The sequence below is a fragment of the Microcaecilia unicolor genome, chromosome 3 (assembly GCF_901765095.1).
Source record: "Microcaecilia unicolor chromosome 3, aMicUni1.1, whole genome shotgun sequence".
NCBI lineage: Eukaryota > Metazoa > Chordata > Amphibia > Gymnophiona > Siphonopidae > Microcaecilia > Microcaecilia unicolor.
In genome coordinates this window covers 157,715,120-157,737,723 of record NC_044033.1, presented here as the reverse complement: position 1 = coordinate 157,737,723, position 22,604 = coordinate 157,715,120, and the positions used below count along the sequence as shown (strand labels likewise).

Here is a 22,604-nt window from a genome sequence, read left to right as displayed (position 1 = left end):
AAAAACCACAGTGACCTTGGACAGCTAGCCCCTTCTGCCTTCAGTATATCTCTATCTCCCAACAGGTGTGGACGTTGCTTGATCAGCTCCTGTATTTCTGTATGGGGTGGCTCCTGTGCTTTGCCAGTAGAACGGGGTTGTTGTGGCTGGTGGTGCCCACTTTAAAGGCATACTTGGTTTTGTTCCCTGTCCCTGCCTTGCCCCCTCCTCCCGGAGTCCCTCTGTTGCTGCCTGCCTCCAACTTTCCTCACAGTATAAAAAAAAAAAGCGCACTTTTACAGCGTTGCTGTTCTGAGGCTTTTTCCAGAGATTCTGGTTCAATGCAGCTTGACCAGAGCTCGTTGACTCGGTCTTCTGAGGTGAGAGTGGTGCCCAGCTAGTCCAGGGAGGTTCCCGCGGACAGTGTTCTGTGCGGGGTAAGTTTTGTCACGAAGCTGGCATTTTTATTCTATATTTCCGTCCAGGCGGGCAATGGCTGCTGAAGGCGTTGAGTGCTGTTCTCGCTGTGGTAACCGCAGGTCAACAGCGGATCTTTGCAGTACATGCTCCTTAGACGCTCGTGCTAGTACGGGCATGCTGAGCGGTGATTCATCCTGCTCGATGGAGCTGGCAGCGGGCGCCATTTTGGAAGTGCCGTGTGACTCGACCCTCGCGGAGGAGTCTTCACAGTGCAGGAGGACGCCTCGTTCCGAGGCTGCTAGAGGAGCTCTTTCCTCCGCTTCTCCTAATTCGGGGGCGGAGGGCCAGGGTGAGTTTTTCTCCCCTGAATTTGTGCTGCTGATGCAGAAGGCCTTTATGTTAAAATGGACTCTGCTGGAGGCGTCTGACACTACGTTGCAGACTGGATTCCCTCCAGGTTTTGATAGTCCTGTGTTGGCTGCTGAGTTTCCTCCTTCCCCTGAGCATTGGACTGACGCTAAACGTAGATGGGTAAATTCTCCGTCTGAGGGTGACACCTCTCCTTCCTCCCCCCCCCCCCCCCCCCCCCCCCCCCCCCCCCGGTCAGGCTGTGGGGAGTCTGAGGAGTCTGGAGGCCCTCATGGACGGATGATCCAGATGAAGGATCCTTGTTTGCCACAGGATTTGGATGATCCTATAGTGGTACAGATTTTCCACCGCAACGAGCTGCCAACGCTCATTTCTGATGCCTTGCAGGCCGTTTCTATTGAAGATCGGCCGAGGGCGATGCCTCCTCTGTTAATCCTAGGATGGCTAGTGCTAAGAAGCCTTCTCAGGCTTTTCCTGTGCATGACTCCATCTAAGAGCTTATTTCTGCTCAATGGTCTGACCCTGATGGGCCTTTGAAGGTTGCCAGGGCTATGGGTCAGCTTTACCCTCTGAGTGAGGATCACTTGGCCCCTCTGGGGATGCCTAAAGTGGATGCATTGGTCACGGCCGTGACTAAAAAGACCGCTCTCCCGGTGGAGGGAGGGGTCGCTTTTAAAGATATGCACGTTGAAGCGGTCCTTTGAAATCTCGGGCCTTTCCTTATGGGCAGCGATTTGCAGCGCCTATGCAGCCAGTGCCTGTCTTTCCTGGTTACAGCAAGCAGGTGTTATGTCCGAGGATGGTGCGGGTTCCCTCTCTGAGGTTGGCCCGTGTATGGAGTCTGCCCTGTCTTTTTGGCTGATGCCCTTTATGATCTGGTCAGAGCTTCGGCTAAGCAGATGTCTGTGGCGGTTGCTGCCCGCCGCCTTCTTTGGCTGCGGCATTGGGTGGCTGACATGGCCTGTAAGCAGAGGCTGATGAGATTTCCCTGTCGGGGCCTTCTGTTGGAGTGGAATTGAAGAAGATTGTTTAAGACCTAGGGGCCTCTAAGTCCCACCGGTTACCTGAGGATAGGCTGCGGCCTTCTTCCAAAAGCTGCTTTCCCTCCTCTTTCAGGCCACGGTTCCGTGAAGCTTGCAGGTTTTGCCCGGGGCGCTCTGCTGGATTTTCTCAAAGTGCCCATTTTTAGCAGAGGAACTCCTGTCGCTCGGACAAGCATTCTGCAGCAGCCGGCCAACAGCCAGGAGTTCAGGGGCGTCCTCCACATTGACAGGACGCCAGTCTGCTCGTCGATTCCTGCAGTAAGGGGTCGTCTTTCCCTCTTCCGAGGAGTGGACCAAGATTTCTTTGGATCAGTGGATCCTGGACCTGATCAGAGAAGGCTGCCCATTGGAATTCGGTGCCCCGGTGAGAGATGCCTTTGTGGAGTCCCGATGCGGCACTGCCGTCAAACGGGTGGTGGTAGAGGAGACCTTGCAAGTCTTGCTGCAGCTCGGAGCGGTTGTTTGGTGCCTCCTGCCGAACGTGGCTGCGGTCGCTACTCTAATTTGTGGCCCCTCGAAAAGGCAGGTCTTTCAGACCGGTCCTTGACTTACGAAGAGTCAGCGAGGCTCTAAGAGTGCGACACTTTCGCATGGAAACCCTGCGCTCTGTCATTTCAGCGGTACAGCCAGGAGAGTTTCTCACGTCTCTGGACCTCAAGGGAAGCATATTTGCAAATGCCTATTTGGCCTCTGCATCAGCGGTTTCTCCAGTTGGCGGTTTTGGGCCAACATTTCCAGTTTCGGGCCTTGACTTTCGGCCTAGCCACAGCTCCCCGTGCCTTTTCCAAGGTGGTGATGGTGGTACCTGCCTTTCTCAGGCCAAGAGGGTGTCAGAGTTCACGCGGATTCGGCAGACGAGTCGTCTCACCATGACCAGAGTGATAACGGTTCTTCAGTCTTTGGGCTGGGTGATCAATTTGCCCAAAAGTCACCTGACCCCCTCTCAGTCTCTCGAGTATTTGGGGGTCCGGTTCAACACGGCTTCGGGGTTCATCTTCCTCCCCAACCACAGGCGATGCAAGCTTCAGAATCAGGTCTGTCTGCTCCTGCGGATGCCTCGCCCTCGAGCTTGGGCCTTTGTTCAACTCCTGGGGTCGATGATGGCCACCATGAAGGTGGTTCCCTGGGCGAGAGCTCACTTGAGGCCGCTGCAGATTGCTCTGCTCCAGCAACGGTCTCCAATTTCCCAGCAATACCAATGCAGACTAACGTGGCTTTCTGTGGACTGGCACAGTATGGATTGGTGGCTCTCCGACTGGAGGCTGCGACTGGGAGGGCCGCTCGCACTTCCTTCTTGGTGCCTGGTGATAACGGATGCCAGCCTTTCGGGCTGGGGAGCTCATTTACAGGGAAGCTATGCTCAGGGTCAGTGGACACCTGTGGAAGCGGGGTGGTCCATCAATCGCTGGGAACTGTGACCGATATTCCAGGCTCTTCTAGCCTTCCACAAGACTCTGGAGGGGCTTCCTGTTCAAGTTCTGTCAGACAACTCGACAGCGGTGGCCTACTTCAATCACCAGGGCGGCACTCTGTGCAGGGCCCTGGCCGCGGAGACCGCTCAGGTTTTCCAATGGGCCGAGCTCCTTTTGCATCTGCTGTCCGCAGCTCTCATAGCAGGTCTGAGCAAACTGCAAGCCGATTTCCTCCGCAGGCATCAAATTGACCCGGCGGAATGGGAACTGGCAGAAGAAGTTTTTCTTCAGATTTGTGCCAAAAGGGGGTCTCCCAGATTGGATCTAATGGTGTCAAGTGCAAACGCCAAAGTCCCTCGCTTTTTCAGCAGAAGGAGAGTTCCTCGCTCAGCGGGGTTGGATGCACTGGCTCAACCCTGGCCTTCGGGCCTCCTGTATGTGTTCCCTCCTTGGCCCTTGATCGGGCGAGGAGTCCTGCGGATTCGACTGCACCGAGGATTGGTGATTCTCATCACTCCGGATTGGCCAAGTCGTTTCCGTCAGATGCTGGTGGAGGCTCCACTTTCTTTGCCTCTGGTGCCGAACCTGTTGGTTCAGGGTCCAGTCACTATGGAGGATCCATACCGATTGGGTCTTACGGCCTGGCTCTTGAGCGCAATTGAGAGTCAAGGGATACTCTAACAAGGTCATCTCCACTCTCTTGCAGGCCCGCAAGCGGTCGACCTCTGCAGCTTATGCTTGGATCTGGCGCAAGTTTGAGGTGTGGTGTGTTTCAAAAGTGGTCACGCCCACGCTGGCTACAGTCTCATCAGTCCTGGACTTTTTGCAGGACGGCTTACAAAAAGGCCTGGATTACAATTCCCTTCGGGTTCAAGTGGCAGCGTTGGCATGCCTCCGAGGGAAAGTCTCTGACTTGTCCCTTGCTGCTCATTCGGACTTTGTCCGATTTCTCAGAGGGGCGCTTCGACTCTGTCCTTCTGTGCGGTCACTGTATCCGGCCTGGAACCTGGGGCTGGTGTTAAAGGCTCTTCAGTGTTCACCTTACGAGCTGCTTCAGCGAGCTTCTGAGAAGGATGTGACTTTCAAGACAGTCTTTTTGGGTGGCCGTGACATCGGCTAGACACGTATCTACAGTGCTCGGAGTCCGGGGTAACGGTATGTACAGTGCCTGCCTTCCTGCCTAAAATGGTTTCAGCGTTTCACCTGAACCAGCTCATTTTCTACCTTCCTTTTCTAGGAATGACTTCCAGATCCCTTTGAGCAATTGCGTCTTTTGGATGTCTGCAGGGCTTCTTTGCTGTATTTACAGATGTCAAATGACTTCAGGACTTCAGATCACCTTTTTGTATTGTTGACAGGTCCTCGACGCAGGTGTTCAGCGTCTAAGGCCACTATAGCCCATTGGCTCAGGGAAGTCATTTTTTCTGCATATCTGATTTCAGGTCGGTTTCCGCCTGAAGAATTTAAAGCGCATTCCACGAGAGCGACTTCCTCCTCATGGCCTGAAACGGGTGTCTTTTCTCGTCGAGAGATCTGTCGTGCGGTTACTTGGGCTTCTCAGCTCTCGTTTGTACGACATTACAGACTGGATATCAGTGGCGTAGCCACAGGTGGGCTTGGGTGGGCCAGGGCCCACCCATTTATGGCTCAGGCCCACCCAACAGTAGCACGTTTAGTGATAACTGGTGGGAATCCCAAGCTCTGCCAGCTGAAGATTTCCCCCTGATACTAACGAAAATGCTACTCTCCACAACACCGGCACCTGAGCATGCTCAGTTTTCAGTGCATGCCTGCAGCCAAGGTGGAAAGAAGTGTTTTCCCACCAGGTGAGATAAAAAAATTTTTTTTTTTTTTTTTTTTGGGGGGGGGGGGGGGGGGAGAACACTGGTGCCCACCCAATTCTTGCCTAGGCCCACTCAAAATCTGTTGTCTGGCTACGCCCCTGCTGGATATTGCTGCGAATCAGGATGCACATTTTGGAGCACAAGTGCTTGCTCGCGGAGTTGCCTTTTCCCACCCTACTTAGGGAGTGCTTTTGTACATCCCATCATTTAATGGATTCATCTGCTGTTGATGACAAGGAAGGGAAAATTAGGTTCTTACCTTGGTAATTTTCTTTCCTTTAGTCACAGCAGATGAATCCGTGATCCCTCCCTGTCTGACTTTGTTTGTGTTGTTCAGATCCTTCATGCAGATATTGTATCTCATCGGGAGGAGTTGAAGATCAGTTCTCAGAGTTTCTACATGCTGTTCTATCGCAGGAGGTTGAGAACGTCCCTCCTTTGTTTGGTTATTGCGCCAGTTCTGGGGCGTTTGTTCACTGTGAGGAAAGTTTACGTTATTTTACCTTTCTTTTTCACTCTGCTTTGGAAGTTTCATATACTGAAGGCAGAAGGGGCTAGCCGTCCAAGGTCACTGTGGTTTTTCAGTTTTCTCTATCTCCACCTGCTGGTAGGCGGATATAACCCATCAGTTAATGGATTCATCTGCTGTGACTAAAGGAAAGAAAATTACCAAGGTAAGAACCTAATTCTCCCTTATTGATCACATCAGTTACAGATGTGAATCCTACTTTCTTGGGCAGTGTTCAATGTTTAGTCTGGCTTCAGGCTTTATGCCAGTAGGTGACCATTTGCATCGAGTTTTGAAAATCCTGACATGTTTTCTGACTTCCTTCCTAGCTACTTGACCCCTGCAGGTACTCAGGGTTTTGCACCTCACTATGATGACATTGAAGCTTTTGTGATTCAACTGGAAGGAAAAAAGCACTGGAGGGTTTACAATCCAAGGTATAGTGAGTGAAAGCTTCTTGAAATATTTGTGTTTTTACTGTCCATACAATAATGGAGAAGTAGCCTGAGTGCAGTGCAGTGGCCTGAGTACCAGAAGAACCGGGTTTGATTCCACTGCAGTTCCTTGTGACTCTAGGCAAGTTACTTAACCATCCGAGGTACAGGATAAGTACCTGTATATAATATGTAAACTGCTTGTGTTCTGGGAGAACAACTGAGAGAACAGAGACTAACATGATAGTTGTAGCATAGTATAGGTAAATGTGTGTTCAGCTACTTGAAAAGTCCCTTTGAAAGTTGCTTCCACCCACAGCACTGTTAAAGTGTGTATGCAGTGTTTCACATCACATGTGCGCTTTTCCCTATGCACAAAGAGTTAGAGGAGGGAAAGTGCACATGTTGACTTCATTTACCATGCATACTTTCCAGCCTGTATTTGAGTGAAGGTGTGGAGTACGTAGATACTTTGTATCCACAATGTGCATGTCAGCCTAACAATTCAAAGGGGACCTCCACAAGCCTATACACTAAACCATAGGGTTTGCTTAGTGGAGGAGTAGCCTAGTGGTTAGAGCACCAGTCTTGCTATCCAGAGGTGGCCGGTTCAAATCCCACTGCTGCTCCTTGTGACCTTGGGCAAGTCACTTAACCTTCCATTGCCTCAGGTACAAAATTAGATTGTGAGCCCTCCAGGGACAGAGACATACCCAGTGTACCTGAGTGTACCTCACCTTGAGCCACTACTGAAAAAGGTGTGAGCAAAATCCAAATAAATAAACCCCACCCGACTATGACTTGGCTAATGTTCCTTTATAAGGACCCATGCACAATCAAGTTTGAAAATTGGTGCATTATCTAGTTCATCCACCAGTTAAGTGTCTGAGCAATAAGTTTTGTCAGTATCCTAAATTTTCCCCTTATCTATGTCCTCGCCTAATTCTTCTGGGTTTAGTGTGGTTTGCTTAGGGTGAAGGTTGTATGCTCAGCTTTAAGTTGTCTCCCTGAGTATCTCCTCCCAGGTATGTGCTTATCCTAATAGGTGCTATTGAAATCCAGATCTGTTTTGTTCAGCATCTACCTGAGCCCACTGGTTGGCCAAAGTTGTATGTTTAGTCTTTGAGCAATGGCATCTGCCCCAGACATTTGCGTGCTGGCTAAGCAAAACTGAGTGATTACATTTTATTTTAGTATTGCTTTTTGTTATAACCTCTGGCAAATTCAAGTATAGATCTCCCCATTAGAATCTGCTGAGTATTTCCAAGTGACCTGTGTCTAGGCACTAGAGAGAGGATTCTGTACTTGGTAGACCATTGGTTTTGATCCAGCATGCCACTTACGTTCGTCAGAATGACTGTTGGAAAACTGAGGCTGCTATTAATGTATATTCACCTCTGTCTTGATTTCTAGTTAATTTTTTGTGTGTTTAATGTGCAGAAAAAACACGGATGTACTGCCACAGTTTTCAAGTGGTAAGTAGTCGTGTGTTTATACCTGGATAATTTTAGATTCATATGAATTTGCATGCATTCTCCAGCTGTAAGCTTTGTTCAGAAAGCTGGAGTTGTTTGGTTAATGCTTCCTTAAACTAAGATCTTAAACCTAGATCTTAAGAAAGTATGCATTTTTATGTTTTTTAGAATTTAAAAATTTATTGTGAAGACTTGCAAGGGGTAAACATGTAACGATGTAAACGTTTAATGTTTTGTCTTATATAAAATATGTTTTAGATAACTTCAGTCAAGAAGCAATTGGAGAACCCATACTGGAAGCAATAGTGGAACCTGGAGATGTATTATATTTTCCCCGTGGGTTTATCCATCAAGGGGACTGTCTTCCAGATACACACTCCCTTCATATCACTGTTTCTTCCTATCAGAAGAACTGCTTTGGAGACCTGCTGGTAAAGGTGGGAAACTGCCCAAATTCAGAGGAACTTTATCACTTACATTTTATCTTAGCCAGGGATGTCAGGATGGCCGAGTATGGGTAGTTCAGTTTACTGTGGTGTCCTTTCTAGCAAAGTCTTCACATCTCTTTGCTGAGTTCATAGTGTTGAATTGATTGTGCCTCTAGGGTTACGCTGCAAGAATGAGTTACCAATTGCTCACTGAAGCATATTCTTCATTTGACGTATTTCACTGAACTATTAGTTCAAGTGTTTTGTGTCCATGACGGCCACATTTTTGTCATGTTAGAGATGCTGAAGCCTGATGGTCCAGCAAGTTTCTTTGGTCGTTGTTGGCATATAGATTTCTGCCATACTGTTTATCACTGCTTTACAGTCATACATAGGGTGGTGCAGTAATAATTATTTTCTTCGACTGAAAAGCATATAGAGGGCAATTCTACAAAGGGAGCACCTAATTCTATAAAGGAAAGTGGATGCCTTCTTTCCATTATATAATATTAGCATAACTGGATGTATACCTTCATATGCGGTTAGACATGAGTACTGAACATCAGCCATTAAACTGGTGTAAGTGCTCACAGCTAGATAAGTACATAAGTATTGCCATACTGGGAAAGACCAAAGGTCCATCGAGCCCAGCATCCTGTTTCCAACAGTGGCCAATCCAGGTCACAAATACCCGGTAAGATCCCAGAAATGTACAAAACATTTTATACTGCTTATCCCAGAAATAGTGGATTTTTCCCAAGTCCATTTAATAACGGTCTATGGACTTTTCCTTTAGGAAGCCGTCCAAACTTTTTTTTAAACTCCGCTAAGCTAACCGCCTTTACCACATTCTCTGGCAACGAATTCCAGAGTTTAATTACACGTTGAGTGAAGAAAACTTTTCTCCAATTCATTTTAAATTTACTACATTGTAACTTCATCGCATGCCCCCTAGTCCTAGTATTTTTGGAAAGCGTAAACAGATGCCACAGATGCATGCATAACTGAGATGATTCTGTAAGTTGTGTGTGTGAGATGGAAAAAGAAGCCAGCAGATCAATATAACATCAGAAAGATTTTATTGAAGATACCGTATGTAAACAAATTGCTTACATACGGTATCTTCAATGAAATCTTTCTGATGTTATATTGATCTGCTGGCTTCTTTTTCCATATTGGATTTTGCAGATCGTTTGCCTTGTTTTTTGGGACCCTCAGTTATGTGTGTGAGTCCTGCCCAAACTCCTCCTCATGCGCACGTCTGCCTATAAAATATGTGCTATGAGTGATGTGTAAATTTACAGAATAGCACATAGCTGGATCTTTGGCTTTTCATACATATGTGCACTTATGTTCTTATATGCCAGTTTGCTAGTCATTTACGTGCATATTTGCCATGTAGATGTTAACATCTTTTTTTAATAGAATTAATCACCCCCATTGTGCTAAAATGTTGAACTGTTGAGCCTGGAAAGGAGATTGCAACTTTTTAAGAAAAATGTTGTTCTCACAATTTGGAGCTTGTAATAGTACCTGCTTCCTTGGTGGCAGTGCCTCTGTTCCCAATGGAGAAAGCTCTTGTTCTGGTATTGTCTTGGCATCTTGCTGAAGGAGTTATGTGCTTCCTCTGCAGATACCTAATAAATTACATTATCCCTTTTTTGTGTGCGTGTTAATACTCCTTTGGATAGTATTTGAACTTAGCTGACCTAGGTACGCTTCATTGATAAGGCCTTTCCTTATGATTCCACTTTATAAAACCTTATAACTGAAAATGTAAAAGGCAATTGAAAAAAATGATGGCTTACCTCCTAAGGCAGCCCTTTGTAGTCTGGTCACAGATATATCTAACAGAGTTGATTCACCTATCTTCCTGCTGAGAGGTGCTAAAAGGAAGACCACTAAATTAGTGGTTCCCAAATCTATCCTGGAGGATCCCCAGCCATTAGGGTTTCAGATTCTACACAACAAATATGCATGAGAGTAATCTGCATGCAGTGGATATCATGAAAACCTGAGGGTCTTTTGGGACAGGTTTGGGAACCACTGCACTAAGTGTAAAAGGAAGAGGGCATACCCACCCCACAAGCTAGAGGTCTGTGATCACAATTAACAGAGGAATCAAGGCACATACTAGCTTTATAAAACTCTTCCTTTAAAAAAAAAAACATATAGCATGACACTCAGGGAGAGGGGGAAACCGTAATTCACTAGAGGCAGGCATAAAATACACAGGAGGAGAGACTTTCAATAGAAATGATGCTCTGGAATGAGGAGGCATAGGATGAAGATGAAAGGGGGACAGATTCAGGAGTAACCTAAAGAAATACTTGTTCACAGAAAGAGTGGTGAAATTGTGGAAGGGTCTCCCAGTAGAAGAGATGGAGTCGAATACTATATCTGAATTCAAGAAATCTTGGGACAAGTACATAAGATCTCTAAAGAAGAGGAAGGGATAGTGGATGGTATGAATGTGCAGACTTGATGAGCTATGGGATTTTTGTCTGCCTTCATTTTCTGTTTTCTATGTAAGTGTGAAATTTAACAACAAAGGGAAAAATCTGAATGCTAACCTGAGTACCTCTAAATTCCGAGAAATGTTTGAGTAGAGTGACGTGGTAGCCATGGTAGTCCACTTTTAAAGGTAATCAATATAAATAAAATAAAACAGAGAAAAGAAAGTAAGAATACCTTTTTTATTGGACTAAATACATTTTTTATTAGCTTTCAAAGGTAACCCTTCTTCATCAGATCAGAAATAAGCAAATGTTGATGAACTACGGTATATATAAGTAAAGCATCAAAGCATACCAATGACAGTCTCACAGGAAGAGAGTGGGATAGGTTAGGTGAGAAACAAGGAGAGCTGGGTGGATGAGAGACTGGGAGAGATGCATGGAGATAAGAGGGTGGCAAAGCAGTAGATTTTTATGGTTTATAATGGGCTAGAAAACCCAGTTATTTAAGTCCTGTCTGGTGGGTGTCAAAATATTTAATCATTCTGACTTCAAAGGTTTTACGTTCCTGGATTGTCTTTTAGTATTCTCACTATAACATCATTGATACAGTATTCTGGTTTTGTAAAGTGCTTTCCCACAGAGGTAATATCCTGGTTGGCACTGGCATTTTTCATATGATGTCTATATAAATTAAATCTCTTCTTTAGCATCTGGCTTGTTTCTCCAATATACCTTTGTCATACTTTTTACATTTATATACCACCTTGGAAGATGAGCATATGAAGGATTCCTTTATGTTGAGAAATTTTTGAAATGCTTTGTGCTTGGGAAGGTGACTAGGTAGAGCCAGTTCATTCCTGGAAATATGTGAGAAATCGATCTACTTTTTGGGATCTGCCAAGTTTTTGTGACCCAGAATAGACACTGTTGAAGACAAGATGCTGGCCTCAATGGACTTTGGCCTGATTTCAGCATGGCGTTTCTTATGTTCATATACATTAGAGCCAGGCCTAGTATTGGACTACATAAGTGTCTTATCCATGTGTTTAAAGTTCAAAAAATCCACCCTCTTTATCGTCTCAACAGATCAGTCCAGAACTTGTGGTTTATGTCTGTTGACCAGCGGATGGAAACAGAGAAAGAAAGTTATCTGCCTCTTAAGGGTGCCATGCATACATAGAGCCTCAATATTCTGTCTCCAGTGGATGGTGATGTTCTTGTTTCTTGGCTACTAAGCCCTGTTGGCTTCTGAACTAGTTTATTTCTATCTGACAGAAGTTTAAAATTTGCTGACCTTACATGAAATCTGCAGTTAGGAAATACTTGGAGGTCTTCAAGTCCCTTTCCTCCTATTTCTCATCCTGCTATGAGAAGAGTGTGGGGTTGAGCTGCCTCCAGACTGTTTATCTGTGACTACCTCCTGGTCCAGTTTTGTTGCTGGAAACCAGTTGTGTGTGGGGAGTGCTTTACTGGAAATGGCTAAAAACTTATGGCCAATAAACTGGTGCCAAGTCCTGTCTTTCCTTCCCCCCCCCCCCCCCCCCCCCACAGACCCCCACCATGAAGCCCAACTCTATGGAGGTTTCTTTCTGCAAGTAGCAAATATAGTCTTTGCTTGTGTTTGGATTAATCTACTCTCTGGATTAATCTCTGGTGTAGCAATTTCAGAATTCAGATACAGATTTCCTCCCTGCTGTTTTCAATACAGTGCTTAATATTATGACAGTTCTCGTTTTGCTGAGTGAATAAGTTCTCGTTTTGCTGAGTGAATAATTTCTCTTTTCAGTTATTAGTGAGGAAATTAATTCATATCATGACTGCCACAGTGTTCTTTGCCTTCTTCCTGCCAAAAAGAAAATAAAATTCAGTAGCAGTCTTTCATTTTATTTCTCTGTTTTGGCACTTACCTTTTTTTGCTCTCTTGGCTCGTCTTTGCCCTCGTTTGAAAATGTTTTTTCTTACTGAGGGTGGTTATTAGACTGTTATCAGATGGTTCACAGCACTCAAGTCTTCCTAGCACACTTCCATAGCTATGGGTTTCTAAGCCTCAGCAACGATTCAGTTTCTTATGTGCTTGTATTATGTCTTTTATTATTGAGCATATTTAGCATTCACTTATTATTTTGTTAAGCTCCCAATGTGTTATACCTTTTATTTGAGGGGCCCAAGTCAACTTGTTTTTTTGATGTAGGGCAATGGGAACTTCCCTCACTTCTTTTATGGAAATTTCTTTGGCTTGCATACTCAGAATTTTATTTTTCTCCGAGGACAAGTAGGCTGAAATAATTCTCACAAGTGGGTTGGCGAGCTGCCCCGGAACCAGCATTTGAAATAGCAAAAAAGTTTGCTAGAGCCTTCTGAGTGCACCATGCATCGAATGCCTTCCCACTCGCCGTGCGGCCGCACTCCTGAGTTAACTTTTTTTTCTGCATGAGAAGCGGCAGTTGTTTTTCTGGCTCCGCTTCTTCGCCCGGGAGAGCCTTCAGTGCCTTGTTTTTGCGTTTAGCCGGTATTTTCTTTTCCTTTTTCTTCAGTATTTAAAAAATATATATATATATCCCTTTTAATATCTTTTTGTTTGACCTGCGTCAAGTTTCCTTTTATTTTTAGTTGCGGCCGTCCTTAGGCCTGCTCGGCCGGGGTTTCTCCTTTTTGTGCGTTATTTTTCAGCACTATCACATTTTTTGATTTGGCTAGGGCAGTTTTCCCTTTCATGTCATGCGGCTTCGTTATCGGCTGCCACCCAGGTGACTCCCCATCAACGTCAGTGGAGGGAGCTTCACCGGAGTCCATGCGGGTGTCGGCTCCTCGACATTGCTATCAAGACCATGGGTTTTTGGCATCGAGGTGGGTTCAGTCTCAGAAGTCACTGAGGGAAGAGCTCTCAGACACTGAGGAAGAACGCTCATGGGAGTCAGAAGAAGATCCCAGGTACTTTTCGGATGAGTCCTTTGGGATTCAGTCTGAACCATCCCCTCCACCTGAAAGGAGACTGTCTCCTTCTGAGAGCCTCTCCTTCTCGTCTTTTGTGCGGGAAATGGCTCAGGCCATTCCATTCCTCGTAGATGTGGAGGAAGAGCCCAGGGCTGAGATGCTCGAGGTCCTGGACTATATCTCTGCACCTAGAAGAGGCAGTGACAGCTCCTTTGCATAAGGTACTCAGGGAAGTCCTTATGCAAAACTGGGCGTCCCCTTTGTCTGTCCCCATAGTCCCGAAACAGACTCTTAGTATCGGATCCACGGGGAACCTGGGTTGATGAGGTCTCAGTTAACCCCACAACTCCATGGTGGTGTACTCCGCCCTCAGAAGAGCCAATAGTTCTAGAGACTATGCTTCGGTGCTCCCAGGCAGAGAAGCTAGGACCTAGGACTCTTTTGGGAGGAAAATGTATCAGGCCGCTATGCTTACTGCCCGTATACAGTCATACCAGTTCTTCACAACCATCCACTTGTGGAACTCGGTGCGTCAGCTGTCTAGTTTGGTCGATGGCCTCCCTCCGGAGGTCAAACAGCAGAAGGCGTTTCATAAATGTTTGGCCAGGGGTTCTTGCAACACTTCTGATGTAGCATCCAGGATCTCTGCTCAAGGTATAGCAATGTGCAGACTCATGACTGCGTGTTTCTGACCTGGACCATTCGGTCCAGCAGAGGATAGCGGATGTTCCTTGCCAGGGGGATAATCTTTTCGGAGAGAAGGTGGAAGATTTAGTTGACAAGATCAAGAAGCACACAGATGCTATGGCTTCTCTCCCCCGCTGGGCGCCTTCTATTATTAGCTCCTCAACTAGGAGGTATTTTGGTGGGTCACGGATTGCTCCCTATTCCTATTCTAGGTGTAGGTACACTCCCGTGTCTCACCAGCCTACTCAGGCTCAGCCCCAGTGCGCTCGTTCCCGTCAACAGTGTGCACCCAAGGCCCCTGCTGCTCCCCAGCAAAAGCAAAGGATGGGCTATAGACTGGCTCCAGGAGAGCATAGCCATTGTAAAAGTGTCTATGCCGAGTGACTTGCCGGTTGGGGGGTTAATGTTTTTTCAGCAGAGGTGGCCTTTCATAACCTCCGACCTGTGGGTTCTTCAAATAGTCCGGTTAGGATGCACCCTCAATCTGGAATCCAAATCTCCAAATTGCCCACCGAGAGCTCACTCATTCAGCTCTCCACACAGGCAAGTACTTGCAGAGGAACTCTCAGCCCTTCTTAAAGGCCCATGCAGTCGAACCTGTTCCACCAGGGGAAGAAGGGCTGGGATTCTATTCCAGGTACTTCCTTGTGCAGAAGAAAATGGGGGGGATGCGTCCCATCCTAGACCTAAGGGCCCTGAACAAATTCTTAGCTTTAGTTGCTGTGTCGCTATGCAGACTGGGAATGCATGTGTTCCTTTATTTCGACAATTGACTGGTGAAGAGCACCTCGGAGTACGGTACTTAGGAGTCAATGCGGAGGACTATTCAGGTGCTGGAATACCTAGGGTTCGTAATAAATTACCCCAAGTCCCATCTCCATTTCAGAAATTGGAGTTCATTGGAGCATTGCTCGATACGAGAATCGTTTGAGCCTATCTTTCCAAGACTCGGTCAGACAACCTTCTGTCCCTTGTATCCAAGGTTTGAGCATCTCAGCAAGTCACAGCTCAGCAGATGTTGCGACTCTTGGGACACATGGCCTCCACAGTTCTTACTAAGCCCATGGCACGTCTGCACATGAGATTTTACTACTACTACTAAACATTTCTATAGCGCTGCTAGGGTTACGCAGCGCTGTACAATTTAACATAACAGGACAGGCCCTGCTCAAAGAGCTTACAATCTAAAGGACAAGTGAGTAGACGATATGATGGGGGCAGTCCAGATATCCTGAAGGTAAGAGTTAGGTGCTTAGATTTTCTCAGTGGAATCAGGCCACGGAATGTGGAAGATGTCATCCATCTCTCCACCAATTTTGTACATTCTCTTCAGTGGTGGGCGATTCGAATTTGACCATGGGACACCCATTCCAAATTCCTCAGCCATGAAAAGTGCTGATGACGGATGCATCTCTCCTGGGGTGGGGAGCTCAAGTAGATGGACTTCACACTCAGGGAGATTGGTCCCCCCCCCCCAGGAAAAACAGATCTTCAGATCAACCTTCTGGAACTCTGAGCGATCTGGAATACTCTAAAGGCTTTCAGAGATCGGCTGTTCAACCAAATTATCTTAATTCAAACAGACAATCAGGTTGCGATGTACTACATGAACAAGCAGGGAGCCACCGGATCTCACCCTCTGTGTCTGAAAGCCGTCCAGATGTGGCTTTGGGCGTGCTGTCACGGCATGTTTCTCCAAGCCACTTATCTGGCAGGTGTAAAATAACAGTCTGGCCAACAGGCTGAGCAGGGTAATGCAACCTCACGAGTGGTCTCTAAATATGGGCATAGCCCGCAAGATCTTCTGAGCGTGGGGCACCCCATTGGATCTCCTTGCCACTCAGTTAAACCACAAGGTCCCTCAGTTCTGTTCCAGGCTTCACGCCCACAGCAGATTAGTGTCAAGATGCCTTTCTCCTACATTGGGGAACAGGCCTTCTGTATGCATATCCTCCCATACCTCTGGTGAGAAAGACTTTGCTGAAATTCAAGCAAGACCACGGAACCATGATCCTAATTGCACCGTACTGACCGCATCAGCTATGGTTCCCTCTTCTGGAATTATCCTCCGAAGAACATAAGTATATAAGTATTGCCATACTGGGACAGACCAAACGGCCTTCAAGGCCAGCATCCTGTCTCCCAACAGTGGCCAATCCAGGTCAAAAGTACCTGGCAAGATCCCCAAAAAAGTACAAAATATTTTATACTGCTTATCCCAGAAATAGTGGATTTTCCCTGTCCAGTTTAATAATGGTCTGTTGACTTTTCCTTTAGTAAGCCGTCCAAACCTTTTTTTTAATGTCTGCTAAGCTAACCGCCTTTACCACATTCTCTGGCAATGAATTCCAGAGTTTAATTGCATGTTGAGTGAAGAAAGATTTTCTCTAATTCGTTTTAAATTTACTACTTTGTAGCTTCATCGCATGCCCCCAAGTCCTAGGCTGATGCTGTCCTTTTAGAAGACCTTCCTCCTCCAAGGCAGCACAGTAGCTGCCAGCCTGGAGGTGGGACTTCTCTACAACGTCCCTGTAGGCCTCTTCTATGTACCTCTCTGTATCCCTCAACTCCACCAAGTGTGCTACTCTAGCCTCAAGAGAACGGACTCGTTCTCTGAGAGTTAGAAGCTCTTTGCATCAAGCACACACAAATAACCTCTCACTAATCGGGAGATGATCATTCATGTGGCACACAATGCAAAAGACTGTATAGCACCCCTCTCGCTGCTGGACTACTGTCTGCATCTTAGTATTACAGAGTTGTTTAATTAAAACTTCTTAAGGTACTAGGGATGTCAGATGAATATAAAGAGCCTTAAGATTATATTTTGTAATATGTAATTCTCCGAGGACAAGCAGGCTGCTTGTTCTCACATGTGGGTCGTCCACGGCGGCCCCAGGATGGAGATTTTCTAGTAAAATCTAAAAGAGCTTTGCGACAGCCAGCAAAGCATGGGATGGACACACTGCGCATGCGCGGCCATCTTCCCGCCCATATCCGTTCCCGCCTCAGTTTTTTGTTTTCCGCAGTGGAGAGTGGCTGCTTGTGGTCTCTCTCCCTTAGGTCCCAGGAAAGACTTAGGTGCTTTTTTCGCGTGCTGTTGCCGCTTTTTTCTTGTTTCTAGTCGCCTTTTTCTTGTTTTTATTTTCTAGTTTAAAAAAAAAAAAAGTAGAATTCCTCTTTTTTCCTTAGTTTTGCCCTTATAAGTTTCTTTTCGGTTCCGTTGCGGCCTTTTGGGCCGGCCGGCTGCGGTTTCTTTTTTTTTTTTTGTGCCCTAAGTTAACACAATCGAACCATTTGACTTCACCACCGTGATTTTTCCGCTGATGTCATCGAAGCTTTTCAGCGGCTTCAAGAAGTGTGCTCGGTGCCAGCGATCGATCTCGGGCACTGACCCGCACTCCTGGTGCATTCAGTGCCTTGGGCCCGACCATCGCCCAGATGCTTGCAAGTTGTGTCTTAGCTTGAAAAAGCGGACACAGGCGTCGAGAAGAGCTCTTCGGGACCGCCTTTTCGGAGATCCGACTGATTCCTCGACATCGGTACTGAGGTCGGCAGCGTAGATATCGGCACCGGGGATGGCATCAACATCGGGAGCGCAGGTAATGGCTGTCCGAACTTCCCCTGTAGCTGGAATAGTGAGCTGTCGAGTGGGTCTCCACCTGTCTCGAAGGCTCCTGCTGTGCAGGCCCACCCCAAGGAGGCGTGTGGATTCCACGTCCTCGTCGGTACCGAGGAGTACTGGTGACATGCTTCAAGCAAAGGCTAAGAAGCATCGGCACCGGTCTCCTTCGAGACAGGGTACTGGGAGCTCTGGGGCATTGAAGGATTCGGCACCAGGAAAGCGTCGACGCCGGGAGGAGCGCTCCCCCTCCATACAAGAGGTGTTGCTGCGTCAATCTCCGGACAGCCTGGTACCGCCTCCCAGGCCTTCGCAGATTCTGACTTTGACTCCTGCACCGGCCTCCCAACCTTCCTCGACAGCGACTTTGGAGGAGAGTATCCAAGCCATTCTTCCAGGCATTCTGGAGGGGCTGCTGCAGCGCTCTGTTCCGGTACCGGGGGTGCGTCGACGTCGATGGAGGGAGCTTCGTCGCCACCAGCATGGGAGTCGACCTCTCGACATCGCCATCGAGGACATCGTTCCTCGGCATCGAGACGGTCCCAGTTTCGGATTGTAACTCATGAACTCTTGTCCGATACCGAGGAGGATGCCTCCTGGGATGAAGGGGAAGACCCCAGATATTTCTCTTCTGAGGAGTCTTGTGGTCTTCCTTCTGATCCCACTCCTTCACCTGAGAGGAAGCTTTCTCCACCAGAGAGTCTGTCCTTCTCCTCCTTTGTCCGGGAAATGTCTGTAGGCATTCCCTTCCCTTTGGTAAATGAGGATGAGCCTAGGACTGAGATGCTCGAGGTCATTGGTCTATCCTTCGCCACCTAAAGAGTCATCCACTGCCCCTCTGCATAATGTTCTCAAGGAGACATTGCTGCAGAACTGGATGAAACCTTTATCTAATCCCACCATCCCCAAGAAAGCAGAGTCCCAATATCGGATCCATGGGGAACCTGAGTTGATGAGGTCACAGTTACCTCATGACTGCGGTTGTGGATTCCGCTCTCAAGAGAGCCAGAAGTACTAGAGATTTCTCCTCAGCGCTCCCGGGGCAAGAAGCTAGGACTTTAGACTCTCTTTTGGGAGGAAGGCCTACCAGTCCTCTATGCTCGTGTCCAAAATTCAGTCCTACCAGCTCTACACGAGCATCCACATGCGGAACAATGTTAAGCAACTGGCGGACTTGGTGGATAAGCTCCCTCCGGAGAACGCCAGGCCTTTTCAGGAGGTGGTCAGGCAGCTGAAGGCGTGTCGTAAATTCTGTCCAGGGGTGCTTACGACTCTTTTGATGTTGCATCCAGATCCGCTGCTCAAGGTATAGTGATGCACAGACTCTCATGGCTGCGTGCCTCTGACCTGGACAATCGGACCCAGCAGCGGCTTGCAGATGTTCCTTGCCGGGGGGATATTTTTGGTAAGAAGGTCGAGCAGGTGGTAGAGCAGCTCCACCAGCGGGAAACCGCCCTCGACAAACTCCCCCACCGGGCACCTTCAGCATCTACCTCAACAGGTAGACGGTTTTTCAGGGGAAGGAGGAATGCTCCCTATGCTTACAATAAGCGTAGGTACAATCCACCTTCCCAACAGCCTTCTCAGGCTCAGCCCTAGCGTGCTCGTTCACGTCAGCAGCGTGCACCCAGACAGGCTCCTGCAACTCCCCAGCAAAAGCATGGGACGGGCTTTTGACTGGCTCCAGCTGAGCATAGCCGCCATAAATGTCCCTGTGCCGGATGATCTACCGGTTGGAGGGAGGTTAAAATATTTTCAGCAAAGGTGGCCTCTCATAACCTCTGACCGGTGGGTTCTTCAAATACTCTGGTTGGGGTACTCCCTCAATTTGATCTCCAGTCCTCCAAATTGTCCACTGGGAGCTCAGTCTTTCAGCCTCCAGCACAGGCAGGTACTTGCAGAGGAACTCTCCGCCCTTCTCAGCGCCAATGCGGTTGAGCCCGTTCCACCAGGGCAAGAAGGGCTGGGATTCTATTCCAGGTACTTCCTTGTGCAAAAGAAAACAGGGGGGATGTGTCCCATCCTAGACCTCAGGGCCCTGAACAAATATCTGGTCCGAGAAAAGTTCAGGATGATTTCCCTGGGCACCCTTCTTCCCATGATTCAGAAAAACGATTGGCTATGCTCTCTGGACTTAAAAGATGCTTACACTCACATTCCGATACTTCCAGTCCACAGGAAGTATCTGCGATTCTGTCTGGGAACACAGTACTTTCAGTATTCTGTGCTGCCCTTTGGGCTTGTCTCCGCGCCCAGGGTGTTTACAAAATGCCTGGCAGTGGTTGCAACGTCGCTACGCAGACTGGGAGTGCATGTGTTCCCTTAGTTGTTAATTTGTACAGCGCTGTGTAACCCTAGTAGCGCTCTAGAAATGTTAAGTAGTAGTAGTAGTACTAGCTCTACAGTCCATGCAAATGACTATTCGACTCTTGGAGCTACTAGGGTTTGTCATCAATTACCCAAAGTTCCACCTTCTTCCAGTTCAACAACTAGAATTCATAGGAGCTCTGCTGGACTCTCAGACAGCTCGGGCCTTTCTTCCCGAGACCAGAGCAGACAACCTTCTGTCTCTTGTCTCCATGGCCAGGGCATCTCGGCAGATCACGGCTCGGCAGATGTTGAGACCACTGGGCTACATGGCCTCCACAGTTCATGTGACGCCCATGGTACGCCTGCACATGAGATCTGCTCAATGGACCCTAGCTTCCCAGTGGTATCAAGCTGTGGGGAATCTAGAGGATATGATACAGCTGTCCACCAACTTTCACAGTGCCCTTCAGTGGTGGACAATTCGATCCAGTTTGACCCTGGGACGTCCCTTCCAGATTCTTCAGCCTCAAAAAGTGCTGACCACGGATGCATCTCTTCTGGGGTGGGGAGCGCATGTAAATGGGCTCCACACTGAGGGAGCTTGGTCCCTCCAGGAATCAGGTATTCAGATAAATCTGGAGCTGCGAGCGATCTGGAACACTCTGAAGGCTTTCAGAGATCGTCTGTCCAATCAAATTATTCAAATTCAGACAGACAATCAAGTTGCCATGTATTACGTCAACAAGCAGGGGGGCACCAGATCTCGCCCCCTGTGTCTGGAGGCCGTTCAGATGTGGCTTTGGGCTCGCCGTTGTTTGTGCTTTTCGGGCCACGCCTCCAGAGTCTCTAATCACAGCTGGGCACTACTCACACAAATACAATCCCCTCGACCGATACCTTAAAAGAACCAGACAACTGGTAGCACTATTTTAGACTGCAACCCAGACAAAAAGAGACCAAGGAAGCACTTCCTGGGGTTAACACAGGTTTATTTAATTATCCAGAGATTAGGATAAAAAAATAAGAAAATATTCAAGTATAGTCTAGTATAGAAAAGAGGAGAAAAAACATGAAAGGACAATGGAAATGGTCAGGTCAGGCTCTCCATCCCCTGGCATGGGGCAGAGTGCACTAGACACTGACCAACTTCTTATCTGGCAAAGACATAATATATAGAACTTTCTTTCCCTTACAGTACAAAAGAGCAAGAGAGAGGGGAGGGCTTCCCTCACCTCCTCAATTAGTATCCCACAGTCAGTCAGGATCTCCCGTCAATAAAGAAATACATAGCATCTGTTTTGAGGAAAACATTAGGTCTGTTTGTCCATCTTTACAGCTTTTCTCACACAAGGATATATTTCTCAGAACCTATGATCTTTTATCTTAGTATTTCCCCTTATTCTAAAAGAGGAGACAAAATTTAACTACTGCTTCCTTATAGAGGTAGGTGTTAGATTTCTTTCTTGCCAGTTTATGTCATGTTGCTGCCTGTCATAAAACCACTACCACTTGGTTCCACAGTGTTTGTTTCTCAGAGAGAGACAGTGTTTGATCTCTTCTGCAAGGTGTTTACCTGCTATGTCTCCACATAGTTGAAAAGAAGGTAGTTCTCTCCTGGATTGAAGAAGCCTTACTTCCAAGGGGCATGGGAAAAGAATTCTGTCACCTGAATTTCCCTGAGACCGGTCACACTTAATGGGTGAGATTGGGGGCAATTCAGATTTACAATTCACCTGGCTTGGCAAGAGGGGGGGGAGGTAAAGTGTAATTGCTATTCCAGCAAGCTCTGTTTCTCATGATTTGGAAGGAGAGAAGCCTTCATTCCTGTCTGTCCAATATGAGAAAATTAATTCTGTATATTAAATATTTGGAGGCCTTCCACCTCCTACAACAATCCTACAACACCGTCATGGCATGTTTATTTAGGCCACGTATCTGGCAGGCGTAAACAACAGTCTGGCCGACAGATTGAGCAGGATCATGCAACCTCACGAGTGGTCGCTCAGCTGCAGAGTTGTTCACAAGATCTTCCGAGAGTGGGGCACCCCCTCAGTGGATCTTTTTGCCACTCAGCTCAATCACAAAGTCCCTCAGTTCGGTTCCAAACTTCAGGCCCACGACAGGCTAGCGTCAGATGCCTTTCTCCTTCATTGGGCGACGGGCCTTCTGTACGCGTATCCTCCCATACCTTTGGTGGAGAAGACTTTGCTGAAACTCAAGCAAGACCGCGGAACCATGATTCTGATTGCGCCCTTTTGGCCGCATCAGATTTGGTTCCCTCTTCTTCTGGAGTTGTCCTCCGAAGATCCGTGGAGATTGGAGTGTTTTCCAACCCTCATCACTCAGAACGAGGGGGTGCTTCTGCATCCCGACCTCCAGTCCCTGGCTCTCACGGCCTGGATGTTGAGAGCGTAGACTTCGCTTCATTGAGTCTTTCTGAGGGTGTCTCACGAGTCTTGCTTCCAGGAAAGATTCCACAAAGAAGTGTTACTCTTTTATGTGGAGGAGGTTTGCCGTCTGGTGTGATAGCAAGGCCCTAGATCCTCGCTCTTGTCCTACACAGACCCTGCTTGAATACCTTCTGCACTTGTCAGAGTCTGGTCTCAAGACCAACTCCGTAAGAGTTCATCTTAGTGCAATTAGTGCTTTCCATTATCGTGTAGAGGGTAAGCCTATCTCT

General features: G+C 47.4%; 1 protein-coding gene across 2 annotated transcripts in view; it reads left to right on the top strand.

Annotated features, from left to right (window-relative positions):
* The window catches only part of LOC115465796 (ribosomal oxygenase 1-like), a 229,852-nt gene that overhangs the window by 119,212 nt on the left and 88,036 nt on the right, over window positions 1–22,604 (top strand). For both annotated transcript variants that reach the window (XM_030196524.1, XM_030196523.1), the window contains 3 exons: window positions 5,905–6,012; window positions 7,450–7,484; window positions 7,743–7,921. In XM_030196524.1, coding sequence (XP_030052384.1) covers window positions 5,905–6,012; window positions 7,450–7,484; window positions 7,743–7,921 — 322 coding nt within the window. The remainder of the gene's footprint in view (window positions 1–5,904; window positions 6,013–7,449; window positions 7,485–7,742; window positions 7,922–22,604) is intronic.